This window comes from Trachinotus anak, unplaced genomic scaffold (assembly GCF_046630095.1).
Source record: "Trachinotus anak isolate AG129_WGS33_773 ecotype Australia unplaced genomic scaffold, CSIRO_AGI_Tana_v1 ptg000028l, whole genome shotgun sequence".
Taxonomy (NCBI): domain Eukaryota; kingdom Metazoa; phylum Chordata; class Actinopteri; order Carangiformes; family Carangidae; genus Trachinotus; species Trachinotus anak.
Window position 1 is genome coordinate 21,294,513 of NW_027273879.1, and position 18,707 is coordinate 21,313,219.

The window sequence follows — 18,707 nt, forward strand, 5'->3', positions numbered from 1 at the left end:
TATTAAAAGAAATGCCAACACAATGAGAGCTGATTCACTTGCCAAGAAGTTGCAGTGCAATAACCATTATGATTTTTGGAGAGAGATCAGAGTTATGAATAGCTGTAAAATGTCCTCATCATCCAATTTTAAGGGGGGAGAACATGGCCCAGTAAAAACTGTTGAAGTTCGGCGAGACCATTATTTTCAACTTTTTAGCTGTGTTGAAAGTAACGTGGTGGAAATGGAGAATGTTGAACCTTCTGTGAACATGTCTGTAAGGTCAAGTGATGTACAGGATGCCAGTATGATGCTGGATGGCAACAAGGCTTGAGGCCTGGATCATATTACAGCAGAACATCTAAAGTATGTCAGCCTTAGGCTTTTTCATGTGTTTTCCATGTGCTTTACTAGTTTTCTTGTTCACGGAGTACTTCCTGAATCACTTACCTCTGTTTTGCTGGTGCCTGTGATTAAGGACAAGGCTGTTAAACTAAACAGCCTTGACAGTTATAGACCTATTGTTCTTGCCAGTATCCACTGTGCTAGAACAAATCTTATTAAAGCGATTGGCAATGTTTGTTGTCACCATTGAAAACCAGTTTGGTTTTAAAAGAAAGCGTAGCGCTGTATACCTTAAAAGAAATAGTTATAAGTATTGCATTCAAAATTCCCACTGTGTTCATGTTTTATATAGGATGCATCAAAGGCATTCAACAAAATTAACCATGAGAAATGATTTCAGAAACTGGTTGCCATAGGTGTATCAAAGTGCATCATAAGAATTCTGGTGTTTTGGTATGAACATCAAAAAATGCAGGTGAAATGGGGCAATGTTGTATCTGACTCTTTTCCTGTAAGTCATGGTGTTAGACAGGGTGGAATTTTGTCTCGCATTCATTTTAACTTATACAATGATGATGTATCAAGAAGCTTGAACTCCTGTAAACTGGCTGTATTGTAGGAAACACTGTTGTCAGTCATCTCATGTTTGCTGATGACCTGGTCATTCTCAGCCCATACAGTGCTGGGCTGCAGCAATTATTGAGGGTGTGCTCACAGTATGGCAAAGACCATGATGTCAAATATAATGCTTGAAAGAGTAAGGTCATGATAGTCAGAAGCAGAGAAGACAGGAAATTAGATTTCCCTGCTTTTTATTTGTGTGATACTCCTCTTGTAATATGCAAGGAAATAAAATATCTTGGTCATTACATCACAGATGAGCTGAATGATGACAGAGACATCGGACGACAATGTTGCAAACTTTATGCGCAGGCAGATATGTAAATTTTCTATGTGCTCTGACAATGTAAAATGTTTGTTATTTAGAGCTTTCTGCACACCTGTGTACACAGCAAGTCTTTGGAAAAGCAGTATGAGGAAGCTCATAGTGGCTTATAATGATGCAATGAGGCTGCTGCTTCTTGTTCCCAGGTCACAAAGTGCCGAACTACTTTTTGTGTCCACTGGTGTCCCTTCATCTGAGGCACTTCTGCGTGATCTGATGTACAGTTTTATGTGTCGTCTCGATGAATCTGAAACCAGTGAGGAAGAGCTGCTCATCACGGTTCAGAAAACACTGGTAAGAGAGAGTATTCATGAAGTACATTTAATTAACAATATGATATATTCTACTTGTTATTTTTATTGCTATTTTATTAAATATTTTTCTTACTTGCCATGGACCCTTTTGTGTGTCCTTAATAAAGTTTGAATGAAGCACAAACATTATCCAGCTTTTCTTTTTTCTTTTGTATGTCTACATCAAAATTCATACATACAGTATATGATATAGAAGTAAATGAATTGTGCACACCAAAAAGATGTATGTCCTCTCAGTAATTATAGTAAAAGCAAAATTGAAAATGAGCAAAATATACACATAACATGTTTATTACTTGTTATGTTTCATAACTTTTTTTAAAACATGTTGTTGGCATCAAATTGAAACTGAGAATATATTTTTAATAAAAGTAAAATTTCACCTTTTGAACATTTGATATGTTGTCTTTGGTCTATTTTCAATTAAATATGGGTTTACATGATTTGCACATCATCACATGCTGTCCCACATAGTGACACATAGTGTCCCAACTTTTTTTGGAAATGGGGTTGTATATAGGCATCTCATAAGAAAAGAAAATCATTTAGCTCATTCAGTGCAATTCTTCCATAAAAGTACACAAGAACATGAATACAAATAACAATGAAACACCATAATGCACCTGTGAGAAGAGCAGCAAGGGGCACAGTTATCAGACACATGGTGGGAGGCTCTCCAACAGCCCCATGCAGCGAGTCAGGCAATATGCAAATGAGGGGGAAAAAATCTCTGACAGAATTAATAGAATTAATGTCTGTTTTTATCCACCAAAACTAGTGGCAACAAAACTTAGTAACACATTGACTATTATCTATTCTTACATTTCCACACAGTAGAAGCCAGAATAAACGACTTTCAAGTGTGATAGCTTAATTCACTGAGGGAGGGCATCACAACACATCTTACAGCACAATGAGGAGCTACGTCACCCATGCGTCTTTTGTGTATCACTAATTAAGTCCCCCCTTGCTACAACAGTTAACTGGAACTATCAACTAAACATCCATCCAAAATGATATTTGAAATATGCAGAAATTCAAATTTTATGACAAAGAATATCACACACAAGTTTTGAGAATGTTTACTCTAAAAAATTAATAAAAACAACAACAGCTACAAGCGTAGTTAGTACCTTTTATTTGTTTATGTTGTTTGTTAGCTTGTAATTGTCAGTGGCTGACACAGTGTTAGTGGTTGTGCTAATGCTATCTCTGGCTCTCTGTACTGACAAGGTTTCAGGTAGACTGTCATTGATTCACTGCAGTTCAAGGTGGAAACACTCAGTCATGGTGTTGACTGATTATTTCACTCAGGATATGTCTTGTATTGTATAAAAAACATCATATGGACATATTAACAACAGAGTTGGGACTGTCTCTCTGTAGGAGTCAGTCAGGCCAGAGTAATACTCCTCACCGGTACCAAGAGGAGAGACCACAGCTCGGGGTCGACGAAGGTGTGGCCAAGGAGACATCTTAAACATGGAAGGCTGAACTCATGAGATCTTCTGATGAGTTCAAAACCTGTTTAAAGACCCATCTCTTTCCTGCAGCTTTTTAATAGTCATCATGAAAACATCTTTTATTTGTCTTGATTTATTCTCTGTGCAATGATGATGATTCTTTTTATTTGATCATGTGTTATATTTGTTGATAATCATCAATCAGTAAATAATCAAATGATGTAATCTCTCTGTAAAACACTTTGGTCAACATTTGTTGATAATAAATGAACTGACTTTATTGAACAATGCTGCAAAACATTTTTTAACATCAAGCAAATGAGACACTCAGTTCTCCTGACATCATCGCCTGTGTCATCATTGCCATTACCTTAAAGACTGACCTTGTTTCTCCTGCAGCTCTGTCACTAACATCTCACACTTCATTAAAACTGAGCAACTCTCGTGTTTGTTTCTTAAGTTGAGTGTTTTGTGTAATTAAAACTAATTAAAAACATGAAACCATTTTCATGTGTGTGTGTGTGTGTGTGTGTGTGTGTGTGTATCATGAGACAAGTAAACATGTCAACATCTCTGTTTTTCCATTAAAGAGGCAAACTAACCTCTAATGATGTTTTTTGTGTGTTTGTCACGTTCACTTTTGTGTTTTTCCAAGTCTAAAAAACAATTGAGATGGTTAGTGTTGTTGAGCTATTTGCTGTAATTGCCTGAGTAAATATCGGATGCTTGTGTGTATTTGCTGTTGTCTGGGGTCTGATAGTCCTTATAGTGCTGTAGGATCCAGACTGTGTCCTCTGTGGGTGGTTTCTCCTGACCTCATTAGTCAAACAATAACAAGACATTTTTCATGTTGATTAGGTCGGTGTCTTCAATTTCACTGAACTTGCTCTTTTTCCATTTAAATAACCTAAACAGTCTAAGTGGCATTGTTAGTGTTTGACTAATTTAATTCACAATAAAAATGTTTTTTCTTGGTGTGTCTTCAAATCAAACTGACTGATTTCCCCCCTTTTTATTATAATATTCCAGGTGTTTAAAAGCTTATAACTGATATTTCACTGAAGACGAATATGTCACATGATATGTGAAATTTGTGTGTTGTATTTGTGTTTTTATTTCTGCTGAAGTTTACTGTTAAAGATGTATTTCATATTATATTTACTGTCACCGTGGACCCTTGCAGGGATCATGAGGGAAAAAAAATCTGTTTATTTATTGAAATGGTATGCCAAAAACATCTCAAGGTCCACTTATTAGCTTTCCAGCTTTAAACACATCCCACAGTGTTTTGCAGCAGATGGAGTTTGTCAAGTTGTCAGTTGCCATCACATGACATCAGCTGGTTGTAAATAGGGGGAGACATTAACCCCTGTCACTGTTCAAAGATTATAGATTATAAACCAATTACAAACCAGCCAATAAAAACAACTGTTCAAGCTGTCGGGACATTATTTATTTATCTTTCCTACATTGATCAATCTGGATCTGGGTTTTCAAACTCTGAGACTTTGGGCCTCACCTCAAGCAAAGCTAGGAAAAAGGCACCCCCTCACCCCACCTTAGTTTAATTGAGCCAAGATATTCTAATACTGGGTCCTATATAAAATTCCCCAAAACCACTGTATCTCTGAACAATCCCTTTAACCAGATAACACACATTTAGGCTATTATACACAGTCTCCTCCTTTTGATAACTAATGTAATGTCTTGTAATATTTTTTCCCTTCCATTCACTGAGCCCCACTGAAACTGACTGGAGCTCCCCTGGTGTGGCCTGCCTCCCACTTTGAGGATATGATACTCTGATCTAGATAAAATACTGAAGATATATTAGGGAGACAAGTATTTAAATACATTACATCACAGCCCCCATGTAGAGTAACAAACCACAAGTAATGAGGACTAATATTTATCACATTTGTCAAATGTAATACAATATAAATACAGACAGTTTTATTAACTGTAGAGGAAACAGCACTGTGGCTCTCTGTCACCGTAGCTTCTGTTTTGCCGAGAAGCAGGTTTCCCTTTAAAACTCAGGTGTTGCATGAGGTCAGGTGTCACAGATTTGGTTTCAGGTTTGTCCAAACAAAACAGCAGCTCTATGTGATAATCAGACATATGCCAGTAAGAGCCAATGGAGAAGAGGGAAGTGGAACACCAGCTTCAGGAGGCTGCTGCTCCAACTGTACCAAACATGGCAGACCTAGCTTTATGAAACACTGAATATTCAATCATTTCCTGAATCACTTCATTTCTGTAACTAACATCATAATCAGGCCAAATCACACCCTGTCAGAGCTGAGCTCCATCTCCTTCAATATCATATCATCATATCACGCTTGTATTTTTGAAATGTAATAGCATATGGATCTTGATGAGTAATTCTCTGGACTACAAAGAGAAAGATTTGAGGAGATGTCTTCACCCAGAGCTGTTGTTAGGATCTTCAGACATCGGGGGGCTAACCTTTGGGTGGGTGGGGGCAGACAAGGGTGGATGGTCCAAACATGATCATACATTTTATTCAATTATTTGAAAGTCACAAAGTCACAGCAGCACTACTGGAAGCAGCATTAAGTGACTAATTTTAGCCCTCTACTTTTATAACCTCAACTACACTCACAACAACTCTATCAACTGTCTCATTTGCTGTTGTTCAAACTAGTTATGGTATTTTTTTCTGTTTAGTTTTACATATTTCACTATCCACTCTCCCTTTACACTGTATTGTTATTTGTTATCCTGCATTTGACACCTGTTATGACATCAGTCAATCATCACCAGTCACTGTCATTTACACCTTCCATTTCACTTTCTCTTTAATTCCTCCTGTACAAAGTGTTTTATTTATTTTTATATTTTTTTATTAAATTGCTAAATAGCTTGACATTTCAAGGTGAAGTAGAAAACATCAGCAGCTCAGCTGTTTAGATGCTTTATACAGGTGCCTCATAGGAAATAAATTATAGCTTCCAAAGACTTTTCAGGTGGATTCAGCCAAGAGAGACTGAGGTCGTCCCAGTGTCTGTCTATGCTCAGCCCATGTTCCACATTAATATCACAGCGAGTTCAGACTAGCTGGACACAAGTCACCTTACATGTCACATATTATTATGTGACAGCAACATAGTAACATGTGACATGTAAGGTGACTTGTGTCAGAAACATGTGAGAGCCTCTTCTTCTTCCAGCCTGACTTGTAGGTGAGTCAATGTCACTCTGACGTCCTGACTCACCTGCTGACTCTTCCTCCACCTCCTCCAGCCTCGCTTGTTCCTCATTGCCTCCTTCATCCTTTTTGTTTTGGACAAATCTTCATATAGCCACAGCCTCAGCTCATTTGCCATTCATTCACTCTCTCTCTCTCATTCACCATCTCTCTCCCTCTCTCACACAAATTGCACACGTTTCTGTTAGAGACACAAAAATAAAGTTAGATAAAGCTGCAGAGCATGAAAAACAAATTCATAACCGATAATGTTGCTGTGCGATAAGACTGACAGGGCAGGGACAGACCATCAGGGCAAAGTGAGAGAGTGTCATTCATTCCTATGCTGCTCCTCACACTTGCCGTGAACACACAGGCAAGTGTGTGAAGTATGTGAGTAGTTACTATGGTTATAGCTACACTTTGTGTTACTCGATTTGTTGCTTGACGCAACACTGCAGGCTTTGAAGGAACAACTGTCAATCAGGAAACTCCAACACTCAGCCAGCTGACCAGTGGTGTAACATGACTTGGTCACATGGTGCTCAGCTGACCAATGGTGTAACTCGACCACTCAACTCTGTGACTCAGTCAGTCAGTCAGTCATGGACATTGTCCATGTTGTTAGTGTAGAGAGTTGGAAATTAGCTTATTATTATTATTATTATTTTCTATTACTCCTTAATTATTATTATATTATTTTTTTAAACATGTAAACAGATGCCTCAGAAACTAGTCTCTCAAGTAATGCATTTCATTTAAATGTGCAATGATTCTTTTTTGTGACAGTGGGTGTCGCTGTGATACCAGGTGTGGTGGGGAACACCTAGCTCAAGCAGGTCATATCACAGCAGAGTAAACATGGCGCTTGAGCTGGACACACACTAATAAACTGTCTGCGACTTACTGCTCCGCTGGTACGTAAACTGTGGTGTGAAGCAGAATGTACATCTGGTTAGATCTGTGGGAGAAATAAGCTGTCAAAGAGTGAGTTTGATGTAGTTTTGTGCCAAGTGTGCCAAGCTCGTACTTGTTGTTTACATTGCCTTGCTCGAAATGATGCAACCAAGTGTAAAGATTTCTTACTGCGATTTTTGCCCATATTCAGCAGATAACAACATACAGGAGTGTATTATCTCCTTTTATGAGGGAAGAGTATTGTTTTTTTTCTTGTAATTTTATGCCAGACTTTGTGTAAAGTTGGTCATCTTTCTAGAAAAAGAAAAATGCCTGTGGAGATGTTTTATTTTTATTTCATTGTTTTTTTTTTTGTCATTTTCATGCCTTTGAAATTGCAGCTATGCAATAGTACTCCACTTGAGGTTTATTATGCCAAGATGCAGGTAGTTGAAACCGCTTATTTTCAGTCAGAAGAACAGTAAACCATACTGAGGAGTGAAATATACATTGTGCAACTGGAATATGATGTTTATTGTGAACAGTGATTGGAGGTCCAGGAGGCAGCATCAGTTTAAGTTGTGTTTTATTTTGATATGTTTGGTTTGATGACAGTGATCTTGACTCTGAAGAATACCTGTAAATTAAATGGGCAGAATGAACATGCTTGAGCTGGACACACACTAAATCCATCCAGGACTGTGAAGTAAAACAACGACTGGCCCAGGTACCCACAGACCTGAGGCCGCTAACATTAGTCAGCACTTTAACATAGTAACTGTTTTATTTCTTTGTGAAGATCTAATCCTTAAAAGAATCGAATGTGGAAACCCCACACAATAAAAGTAACTGTTGCAATGCAATAACAGGCAGATTACCAGGACTCAAACCTGTTTTCCAATGCTCTCTCCTGAATGGAATCAGTGAGTCTAGGCTCATGAAAAGCTGATGATCGTCTGGGGGCCCTTCTTTGTGAACCCACAGTGAACCTTATTCAGTGCCTTCCTCTTTGTCACTGTGGCATATTGATGGGCATAATAAATGAATTCTGTAAGTTTTCAGAATAAGTCAGTGACCTCGGATAGCTGATGTGTAGTTGGTTGTCATTATTTCTTACAGTCTGTCTACACAGAGTTAACTAAACCTGAGAATGGAAACTCTGAGTTTTCAGTTCCAACAGCAGATCAGAGTGAATTCAATCAACTCTGAGTATGTTCACTCTGACTTGTTTACATCATCAATGCAGCTCTGATACTGTGTTTCACCATGGCAACGGTCTAATAAAAAGCAGGGACATCATTTTAATGCAATGAGGGAAGAAATTTTAATGTGCGACACTGATGCACATTTATCTGTAAAAAGCAGCAGCAGCAGTAAAAAAGTCTGAGTTGCAGAAGAAAAATGACACATTTTATTCAGCATAATCCACTCATTAATGAGCAGGCTCAAAATTCCCGGATGATGAAGTGCTGGAATCCTACTGGTTGTTAGATTAAACGTTGTATTTTCTCAGATGTAACCTGATGGGGACAAAGTGCTTGTGGCAGCTGAAGACGAAACCAAACAGATAAGACATAAGTTCATTTATGAACATATGATTGTAACCTCATAATCCGATCCAGTAGTGTCCTCATGATTTTCAGCATCAGCTGCATCTAAAGCTTCGTATAAATTTCCATAACAAACAGAAAATCCAGCAGGCGCTCTCTGATACAGTATAACCCTTTACTCTGTCATCGTTGTCCACCTCTGATGATACGGACTTGGCAGTAAAAGGTTTAGGTAGTGATGTTAAGTGAGAGGTCAAGGCTTCTGAGTGTGTAACTGAAGCCTGATGATTTTAGATGTACGACGTAACTGCTGTGACTTATGAAGCCTCGCTACTCAGCTGCCATGTGACTGCTGGACTACTGAGGTGGTGGAATAACATTTGACTGTGTATACTGTATATGAACTCTGAGAGAAATTATGCATCTCCATTTTTTTGGTTTACAACACTGATTGACATTGACTGGTTGAATTTCCAATGGATCCACTAAGGAAAACTAAGACTTCTCCAGTTTGACAACACTTTGATCTTATTTCTCCCAGTAAAGTACAAACATAGCAGTACAACATTATTATAGATGCTGTTTATTGAAAAGGCAGTATGCTCATTTCTTTTACAGTAATTACTATAAAGCTATGTTTAGAATAGAAAATACAATTGTGGTTTTCCTTGTACTGATACCTCGTAATATACTAACATTGTGAGTGTGGAACCAGCTCCCAGCGTGGGTTCGGGAGGCAGATACCCTCTCTACCTTTAAGATCAGGCTTAAAACTGTCCTGTTAAACCCAACTGGTCGAGGCAGACCCCCCCACCCTGAGCCCGGTTCTGTTGGAGGTTTCTTCCTGTTAAAAGGTTTTTCCTTCCCCTGTCGCCAAGTGCTGCTCTTTGTGGGAACTGCTGGTTTCTCTCTATAACAAAGTAAGGTCTTGACCTTACCCTGTAAAGTGCCTTGAGAAAATGTATATTATGATTTGGCGCTATACAAATAAAATTGAATTGAATTGAATTGAATTGTATTTGCCCATTTTACCTTCTGGCCAGTCGATCACAGTGACCTCAAAAAACACAGTTTTGGCTTCTTGAATTTGATATCCCAAGACTATTTTGAGGGAATTTCTTTAGGTTTGGCACAAACATTCACTTCAATTCAAAGATGAAGTGATTCGGTTTTGGTGGTCAAAGGTGGAAGTGGAACAGGATCTATTGGTAAAACCATGTATCAGTTTGGGAAGCACCTTAGAATGTGGCTCACATCTCCTGAAACAAGTCAGCTTTGTGAGTGTCGGACATGCCTGTGGTGCCCAAACAAATTTTCCCCCACTTTGAATTTATTACCGGCATAACCCAACTTGAAACACGTGGATGACTCCCCCAAAAGTAACTGCTTACATAAGTAACTGAATAATAATTTTAATCGAATTCAGTGCCAGATTTATGTATGTGTGCATTACTTAATCTGCTATGACACTTGAATGCAATTTGCTGTTGCAAACAAATTTAGACGACACATGCACATATTAATTTTCTGCTATGGCAGGATGATGAATTTAAATGTCTTGAGTCTGCCTCAAATAAAATTTGCAAAATAAATTCTTTTGGAGAAAACTTTTCAGATAGATGATTGTGCACCAATGGGAGTATTTTTGATGCAGATCTGGATCCAGATGCAAAATAAAATAAGACCTTCTAATATTGACAATTTCTGTTGTTATCAAATTGCAAAGAGGTTCATGCTGTCAAGAGCTTTGTAGTTTAAAAAATTTGTTTTCATGCCTCCATGTGACAGCTACAGCTGGAGGCATTATGTTTTCGGGTCGTCGGTCCATCCATCTGTCCATATGTTCATCTGTCTGTCCATCCCATTCTCGTGAACACTATCTCAGTAACAGCTTGAGGGAATTTCTTCAAATTTGGTATAAACATTCGTCAGGACTAAAAGATGAACTAATTACATGGTCAAAGGTCAAAGGTCAAGGTTGCAGTGACCTTATAAAAGACAGTTTTGGCCTTGTGAACTTCATATCTCAGTAATGCCTGGAGGGATTTTCTTCACATTTGGCATAAATGTCTACTTGGACTCAAAGATGAACTGATTAGATTTTGGTGGTCAGAGGTCAAAGGTCAAGGTCATGGTGACCTCACAAAACACATTTTTAGCCACAACTCACAAATACACTAATTATGACACAATTTAACTCAAATGTCTATAAAGATAAAATAAAGTGATGACATTTTATATCCAAAGGGTCAAAAAGGTCAACTTCACTGTGACATCATAATGTGCTGCAAATACACTTCTGGCCATTATTCAACACTGTAACTCAGAAGGAGAGATTGTTACCATATTTCCTTTCCTGCAACTTTGCTGTGAGTTTTTTTTTCTTTCTTTTTTTCTGTCTTCTGTTTTGCTCCTCAACAGAAACATGATTCTAGACAAATGTCACACTCCCCTGTATAACACCCAGTATGCTTGTTCTTTGCTAATAACCAGCTCAGGAATGTTAGTGACTAACTTTGGAGAAGACTGCAGATGGAACAAATAAAAAAAAAACAAAAAAACCTGGCACGCTGAATAACGTCACTCAGAGATTCTGACTGGGACGCTTCTTCATGATGAGCTGTCACTGTCGGCTCTTGTCTTAACTGAAGGGGAGATTGTTATCACCTGGTCTGGAGTAGCACCTGGACCTCCTGCACCTCCCTCTTTCCCTTCATCTGCTGAGTAATGATAATAATAACAAACGGTATCTACTGGATATAGCTCTGAAGAAGACAATAAGATGAAAGTGTACCGAAAAGTCACATCAACTTTTTAACCACTGATGTCACAGGAAAGATTGTATTTACTATTGGACAGGTGTTTTCTGAGTAAGTCTGTGGACGGGAATATCTGTGTGTGTGTGTGTGTGTGTGTGTGTGTGTGTGTGTGTGTGTGCTCATATCTATCAGGTTGCCATTGCAAATCCCTGCACTAAACCTGGCTTTTAATTTCCCGTCTGACATTAATATCCGTTCATGGATAAACACACACTCACACACACACACACACACACACACACACACACACACACACATTCTGGGCTTTCATTGTCCTCTAGTGCTGTGTTGTGAGATCTGAGCATCTGATCTTTGTGATGAAAGCACAGACAGAGAAGGTGAAACCAAGGAAAGGAAAGGAGGAAGAAACAGATCAGGATCAGGTAAATACAGCTGTTACTGGCCACAGGGGCTTTGAAGTGAACGTTCAGTGATACATTATCACTCAGTCCACAGATTCAGATTAGTCCTCCCTCAAACATTGTCTCACCTGGACGAAGGGAAGCTTTTCCTGACACACTCACAGCCTCTCACTAAAGATGCAGACCTCCAACACCGCTGCCAGAGGAGGAAGGGGAGGGCAGCAGGAGCCTGTTAAATACATGCTATCAGCGGTATTGTGTTCTAATTGGCTCCTATTGGACAGTTTTCAGTGTAGAATAAAGAAGGCTTTGTTAGACAGAGTCTCTCTCTCTCTCTCTCTCTCTTTCACACACACACACACACAGATATGTGCATGTACACACACATCCATGCACACAAAGACAGTACAGCGGTGTTTAGTCTGCTGTGACTTCACAGTCTGATAATTAGTAATTAGGTAATTGTGTATGAGGTTTGTTATCAACTGATCAGACTCAGGGCAGAGTGTGTGTGCACAAGTGCGCAAGTGTTTGTGTTGCGTTTTCACAGGTTTGTAAGGCATCTGTTTCTGGATGTGTGTGTGTGGCTGCATGTTTCTACATGTGTTTGTGTGTGTTTCTGTTTGTGTGACAGCATGTGCAGTCAAAAGTAAAAGTTGTTGAATGTTATGCTTCTCTGAAAGTTTTGAAAGTTTAGTGCTGTAGTATGGAAATGTATTTCTGCCATGCCATGCTATAAAAATATAAATATTCTATTGTTAAGGATGTATGCATGGGTATATAGGTATGATATATATATATATATATATATATATATATATATATATATATATATATATATATATATTCATATACATATATATATATGAAATTAGATTTTAACAGAATGCACTTAACTGCTTTTACATTGAATTTTCATTAATGTATGCTCTCCTTTTTATGGTTTTCAATTATCCTTGTTGTAGCCTATGTTTTTTAAAAATCTTTTTAATTTATTTGATCAGACAGTAGAGAGTGACAGCAAAGGGGCAGAGAGAAGGGGAATGACATGCAGGAAGAAGTCAGGCTAGTCAGGGGTTGAACTGGCGACTCGCCTGCTCAGAGCATTTGCACTCATGTGTTACATGCCCTAACCACTCGGCTACTGGGTCGACCCAACAATAAACTTTTCATGTCATAACGTGATACCGATTTTCTTTTCATACTGTAGAGACTGCTTTGCTTGAATTTAAATTTGCATTTGTTGAAAATTGCGGCACCAACCTCTATTGAAAGAAAAATAAAATGGACAAATCAAATGGATCAGTCTTGTAATCACGAGTAATAAGCACACAATTCAGGGATTCAGGATAATCAAGACCACGACTCAGCGATAAATATTCATTAAAGCTAAATGTCTGTCAACAACTGAAAAATGAGGTATTGATGATGAACACATGACACAGAGGTCAGAAACAATCAAATGAATAAAGTTGATCTTTGAATGACAAAATTAAAGTTAGAATAGGTAATTTTTCCAAATCAAAATTTCTAAACACAATTAGACCTGTGTTCTGTATGTTGTTAAGTTGTTTTCTTACATTATCCCAAATGTTTCCATCAATTCTCAAACCAGAAAAATAGTGATTTTAATCATGGCAACAATCTGTTTCATTGGTCGACTGTCAATGTTGTCATATCCTCTATGTTCATGTGTCGTTGTTGTGGTTGCCTGTCAGATGCTCAAATTGATTTTTCTAAAACCTCTGACAATGAAGGAATCTAAACTGGAAGAAAATTATGGCAATGGTGGTGAAGACAACAACTCCCATGATCCCATGCTATTTCACGACATCACCCAACGCCGTCTTTTGTTATGTTTTGATTGAGAGGCAGTAGTATACTCAACTGAAACATATGGTTCGGAGTTACCAGAGAGCAGCAGAATGCAAGGAGACAAACTTTCTTCTCTCAAGCTTAAAATGAAGAATTCAAACCGACATCACTGAAATCACTGAACCCCTTTCAGTTGCACTTTGAGTGGTTGTTTGGTAACTTTGCTGAGTAATATTAACTGGCTCACTGAATAGTCAGACAGCTATATTCACATTTGGTCAGACAACCAATGAGTAATATCAGTTTGTGTCACTTCAGGAATTCATCTAAATTATGACGGGTGCCTGGCAGCTTTCTTATCTGCAACCACTCAGGCTGTGAGAGACGGAGATAGTATGGGCTGTGTGCGTGTCTGTGTGTGTGTGTGTGTGTGTGTGTGTGTGTGTGTGTAAGACAGAGAGGGGGAGACGGAGGGAGAGAGAGAGAGAGAGAGAGACTTGCATTATGTGTTTAATTTGTGATGAATTTCCTTTGTAAAATATATTACCTATGTAATAATATATTACCATTGTCTCTGTTCCATAAACACTTCATCTCCTCATGTCGTTTTTGTGAGATTCAAAGTTCCTTCTGACACTTCTACCATGGGAGGTGAGAAGGCTGTTTGACGAATCCTGCAGAGTTCCTGATTCAAAACCATTGTTTTACACCTACTGGAATTCAGAAAAACAAATGTGGCCACACTACAGTGCAGTCAGTTCAAGGAGAATTGTCTGGGGAAAGTCTAGGTGCTGGCCACGGTGATGGCATGCATAAAAAATGAAGATAATCTCACATTAAGCTCTAATAATTTTATCATGTGACTGATATTTTGAACCCACCTTGTCTTTCTCAGGGCAAATGCAATTTTAGTGCCTACACACACATCAGTGTGACATCATCAGCCACCCATACATCTGAGTTCATCACAATCAGTGAAGTCCTGAAGAAGTGGTGAGACCACAACATTTCATTCCATATATATGTTTCTACAAAACAAGAGACACAGCACAAAGACTAGAGCTTTAAGAGCAGGTCCTAACCTAGCTTACAAACAAGTAAGAGCTACACAGATATTGACACAAGGGCCTGTATTTATTTATCAACTAATTATTATTATTATTAACTATATATTTTATTTAAAAAAATGTATAGTTAGGTGTCCAAGATATAGAATTAGATAATACAAGGATGTAATATGACAAGAAGGGAACAAACAAATTTATAAAATGGTCAATACTAGTTTTCAGGTTTAGATGTGTGAAACATACAATTCCTTGTTTTCTGATCAAGGCTTCATTACATCTTCAATGTTAAATGTTAAATACAATCAAACACATTTTGATATTGTTTCTTTTTTTAAATGCCTATAAAAAATTAATTAAAAGCAGTTATATCTGTGATGGAATGGGTCAGATTTGACCTGGTAATATGTTTATGCAAAGAAACCGACAGTATAAAAATTACAAGAAAACTAAAATAATAGTGAAAATTCTGTAATAATAATATAATAATATAAAGTAATAATGTTAAACTGGAAAACATATGTGGTCAATTTTGATCCATAACACAACAAGTGTAACAATATTCGGTCAGTGTATGCATTTGGTCAGTATATATGTGTGGTATACAGTCTATGGCTGTTAAAATATACTGGATGTTAATTATTATAAATGATTTTTTGTTTGTTTTTTTCTTTTTTACCAGCAAACACTCCAACATAACAGGAGTGTTGAATAAACCTGATTAACCGTTGCTGTGGAGATTACTCTGATCTATTGCTACATGTATTGCAGTTGCTGTGTTCTATGGGCAGATGAGGTTTTAATCGACTTCCAAACGAATCAAATGAAACAATACATAACTTAAAAATACAAAACACTTCAAAGTCAAATCTGCATATCCTTTATCAATGAGAACCATTTTGCTTCTTAATGAGCTGATGAGGACCCCCCACCCCCCCGCGGTGACTCAAGTGTTAGACTTCCCGGTGTGACCAGAGAGGGCAGGAGAGTTCAGCTAATCTCTCCCAGCTGCTCTACCTCTTCTGCCAGGCTCCAGCTTCTACTCCACCCCGCTGCCCTCCGCTCCATATCTCCGGGCTTTACCTCCAGCCTATTTAGATCAATGGCTCCATACTAAACCAAGGTGTCTCTATCCTCTCTCTCCCCATCTGCATAGACCCACAGAGAAAGAGAGAGAGAGAGACAGAGGGTTCGACTCTCTCCCTCCTCCTACCCCTCCTCCTCTTCCAGCCCTCTCCATCAAACGGAGCAGACCTCCGGGAAGGCAGCGTGGATTGGAACTCTCCCCGTATCTGTGTGAATGGGAATCAGCTGCACCGCGCAAGAGTGATGGAGACTCTGCCCTCGTAGTTCCTGGAACTTCTTTCTCATCTGTAAAAAGAGGGAACTAACCGCCTGTGTCTGTTTTGGGTTTTCCTTTTCTTTTTTTTTCCTCTTTGGGATCCAAGCCCCACCGGGGACCAGGGCTGTTTTTGGGGAGAGGAGAGCTTGTTTCACCCCTAATCTCCTCACCTCATCTTCCTCCCGACTCATCACACCGCAGGCTTTTTTTTCCTTCTTATTTTTATTTTTTTTAATTGACACTTGGATTCTGTGGAGAATTTAACAGATCAAGCAGCAGCGGGATTTGCGGGTGTCTGTCCCTGTGGTTCCTCGGGCTCATCGGGACTGGAGCAGGGCAGCATGGAGCTGGTTTTGGTTGGATGTATTGGTGATGGTTGGGAGGTGCTGTGGCTGAGGAGGAAGAGGACCGGAGGACTCTACCTGCTGCTGCTCTGCTGGCTGCTGGCTGCTCACACCACAGCGCACAGTGAGTGGAAAAGAGAGAAATATATGCGTGATTGTTGCCTCCGTCCCGCAGTGTGTGTGTGTGTGTGTGTGTGTGTGTGCGGGTTTTGCCTCTGTGTGTGTGTGTGTGTGTGTGTGTGTGTGTGTGTGTGTGTGTGTGTGTGTGTGTGTGTCGTTGCTGGTTGCTCTGGTTGCCGCAGACCAAACGAGAATTGACACATTTGTTGACTCTCCCTCCTGGCCGCAGGTTAAACCCCGGCTCTAACCCGGGAGGATTTGGGTCTGACCGGGTTCAGCTGGGTTTTGCAGGGGCTTTTGTGTGTGGTCATGGTTCAGACTACTGGGTTCGACTGGTTTCAATGGATTTCACTGGGCTTCAGCAGGTTTGATCTGCCAGGCTGCTGGTCAGAGCTGGTTTTAGTGAATTTTCTTCTGCTGATGTTTTACCTTTAGATTCACTGGAGCCGGTCAGGTTTAGGCTGAGGGTCTGACTGGCTTGTTCCAGGTCTTACTGGGTTTGATTTGGTTTTTGTGTGTTTCATGGGGATTTATTGTGTTTCAGCTGATCTCTGCTGGTCTGATCATGTTGGTTTTACTGGGTTTAAATGGATTTGACTGGACTTCAGCTGTCTGATTGTGTGTTAGTGCAGGTTGAATTTTACTGCTTCACCTTCAGTTTCACCCAGGATCATTTGTTTGAATGGTACTGTTCAAGTTTAGCCTGCTGTGTATTTGAGCACATTTAGCTGGATTCAGTATATATCTGTGAGCATAATAAGGTGCTGCTTGGGGAGGTTTTGGTGAATCTCTCATAATATAGTTACTATTTTAGAGTTTCTCCCAGAATGATGGGTTTTCTGGGACCGGTGCGCTCTAGGCTGCTGGATTTGACTGTGTTCTTGTGACCAGGTTTCAGCAGGTGTCACTGGGTCTGATCATTTGTTTGACATTGTGTTTTTGGCAGGTATCAGCAAATCTTTCAGGATTTCTTGCTACCTTAAGTTGCCTCCAGACTGATGAGGTGTGCCGGGTCTGACTGGTTTCACCAGGTTTGATGGGGTTTTACCAGGTTCCACCTGCTTTGATCTTGTGGGAGACTGATGGTTTGAGCAGACTGTGGTGTCTCTTACTGGATTAATGTTGCTTCAGTGTCTCTTAAAATGAATGGTTTACTGGGACTTGACAGATTTCAGCTGCTGGTTTTGAATAGATAGAAGGTGAAAGTGTTACCGCAGCCAAATCACATAAATACACAAAAACAAAGAGAAATGTTAGAACAAAATACAACAATAAACTGCATAAAATAACAGATAGAAAGGACCATAATGTTAAACTCTATTATGCATAGGCCTCTACACTGTACAATGACCACTAACAGGCTTACACTGAATGTTAGTGCTAATCAGTGGATAATGTTGTACGCTGCACAGGAAGGTCAGAATCATCCTTTGGTTTTGTATAATTACCTTGAACCATTATTTGACCAGGTTGGAGTGGATTCAGTGGTTTTACTGTTTTGTGCTGGGATTTAAGAGGTTTTTGCACCAACTCCTCCAACCTGAACAACCACACACATCATTTGTCATGGCAGCAGGTGCATTGCACCTTCATCGTCATGGTTACAATAATAAACATGCAGTTAAGCTTATAGAACAGTAATGGTTTGGTTTCTTTGTTAGGTTTAGAAAAGATTGTGCTTTAGGTTAAAATAAGTACTTCTCTAATGTTAGAGGACCTTCATCGTCATGGTTACAATAATGAACATGCCACTAAAGGTCCACTAAAGGTGGCCTAACAATAGACCGTAACTATGGCTTGTAACGCTCAGATGAACTATGGGCTGGTTTTTACAGGAGGGTCTCAGTTGTTATATTTGGTGTGTTCGAGGTCTGGTATCTTTCTGATTGACTCCTTCCGTCTTGCATGCTTGTTTCCCTTAAACACTGTGACCGGGTCTATAAATCTAACAGCTCCTACACCGATGAACCAGCTCCTCTGAGTTGATGTTGAAACTAATTGTTGGTTCAGTCCACTTTAAATATCTGAAAGTGTTGTTTCAGACTCATCGTTTGAGGTTTTGCTTCATGATCTTGGTTGTTGAGCACACAGACCTTAAAGCTGCTGGACAGACTCTCCCTCTCTGTGAGTCTCCTG

The 18,707-nt window shown here is 39.2% G+C and overlaps 1 protein-coding gene across 5 annotated transcripts in view; it reads left to right on the plus strand.

Moving 5' to 3' along the window:
• Positions 1-16,343: 16,343 nt before the first annotated feature.
• dcc (DCC netrin 1 receptor) overlaps positions 16,344-18,707 on the plus strand; it is a 273,002-nt gene continuing 270,638 nt past the window's right edge. For all 5 annotated transcript variants that reach the window (XM_071465819.1, XM_071465820.1, XM_071465822.1 and 2 more), the window contains exon 1: positions 16,344-16,575. In XM_071465819.1, coding sequence (XP_071321920.1) covers positions 16,449-16,575 — 127 coding nt within the window. In that variant the 5' untranslated portion in view covers positions 16,344-16,448. The remainder of the gene's footprint in view (positions 16,576-18,707) is intronic.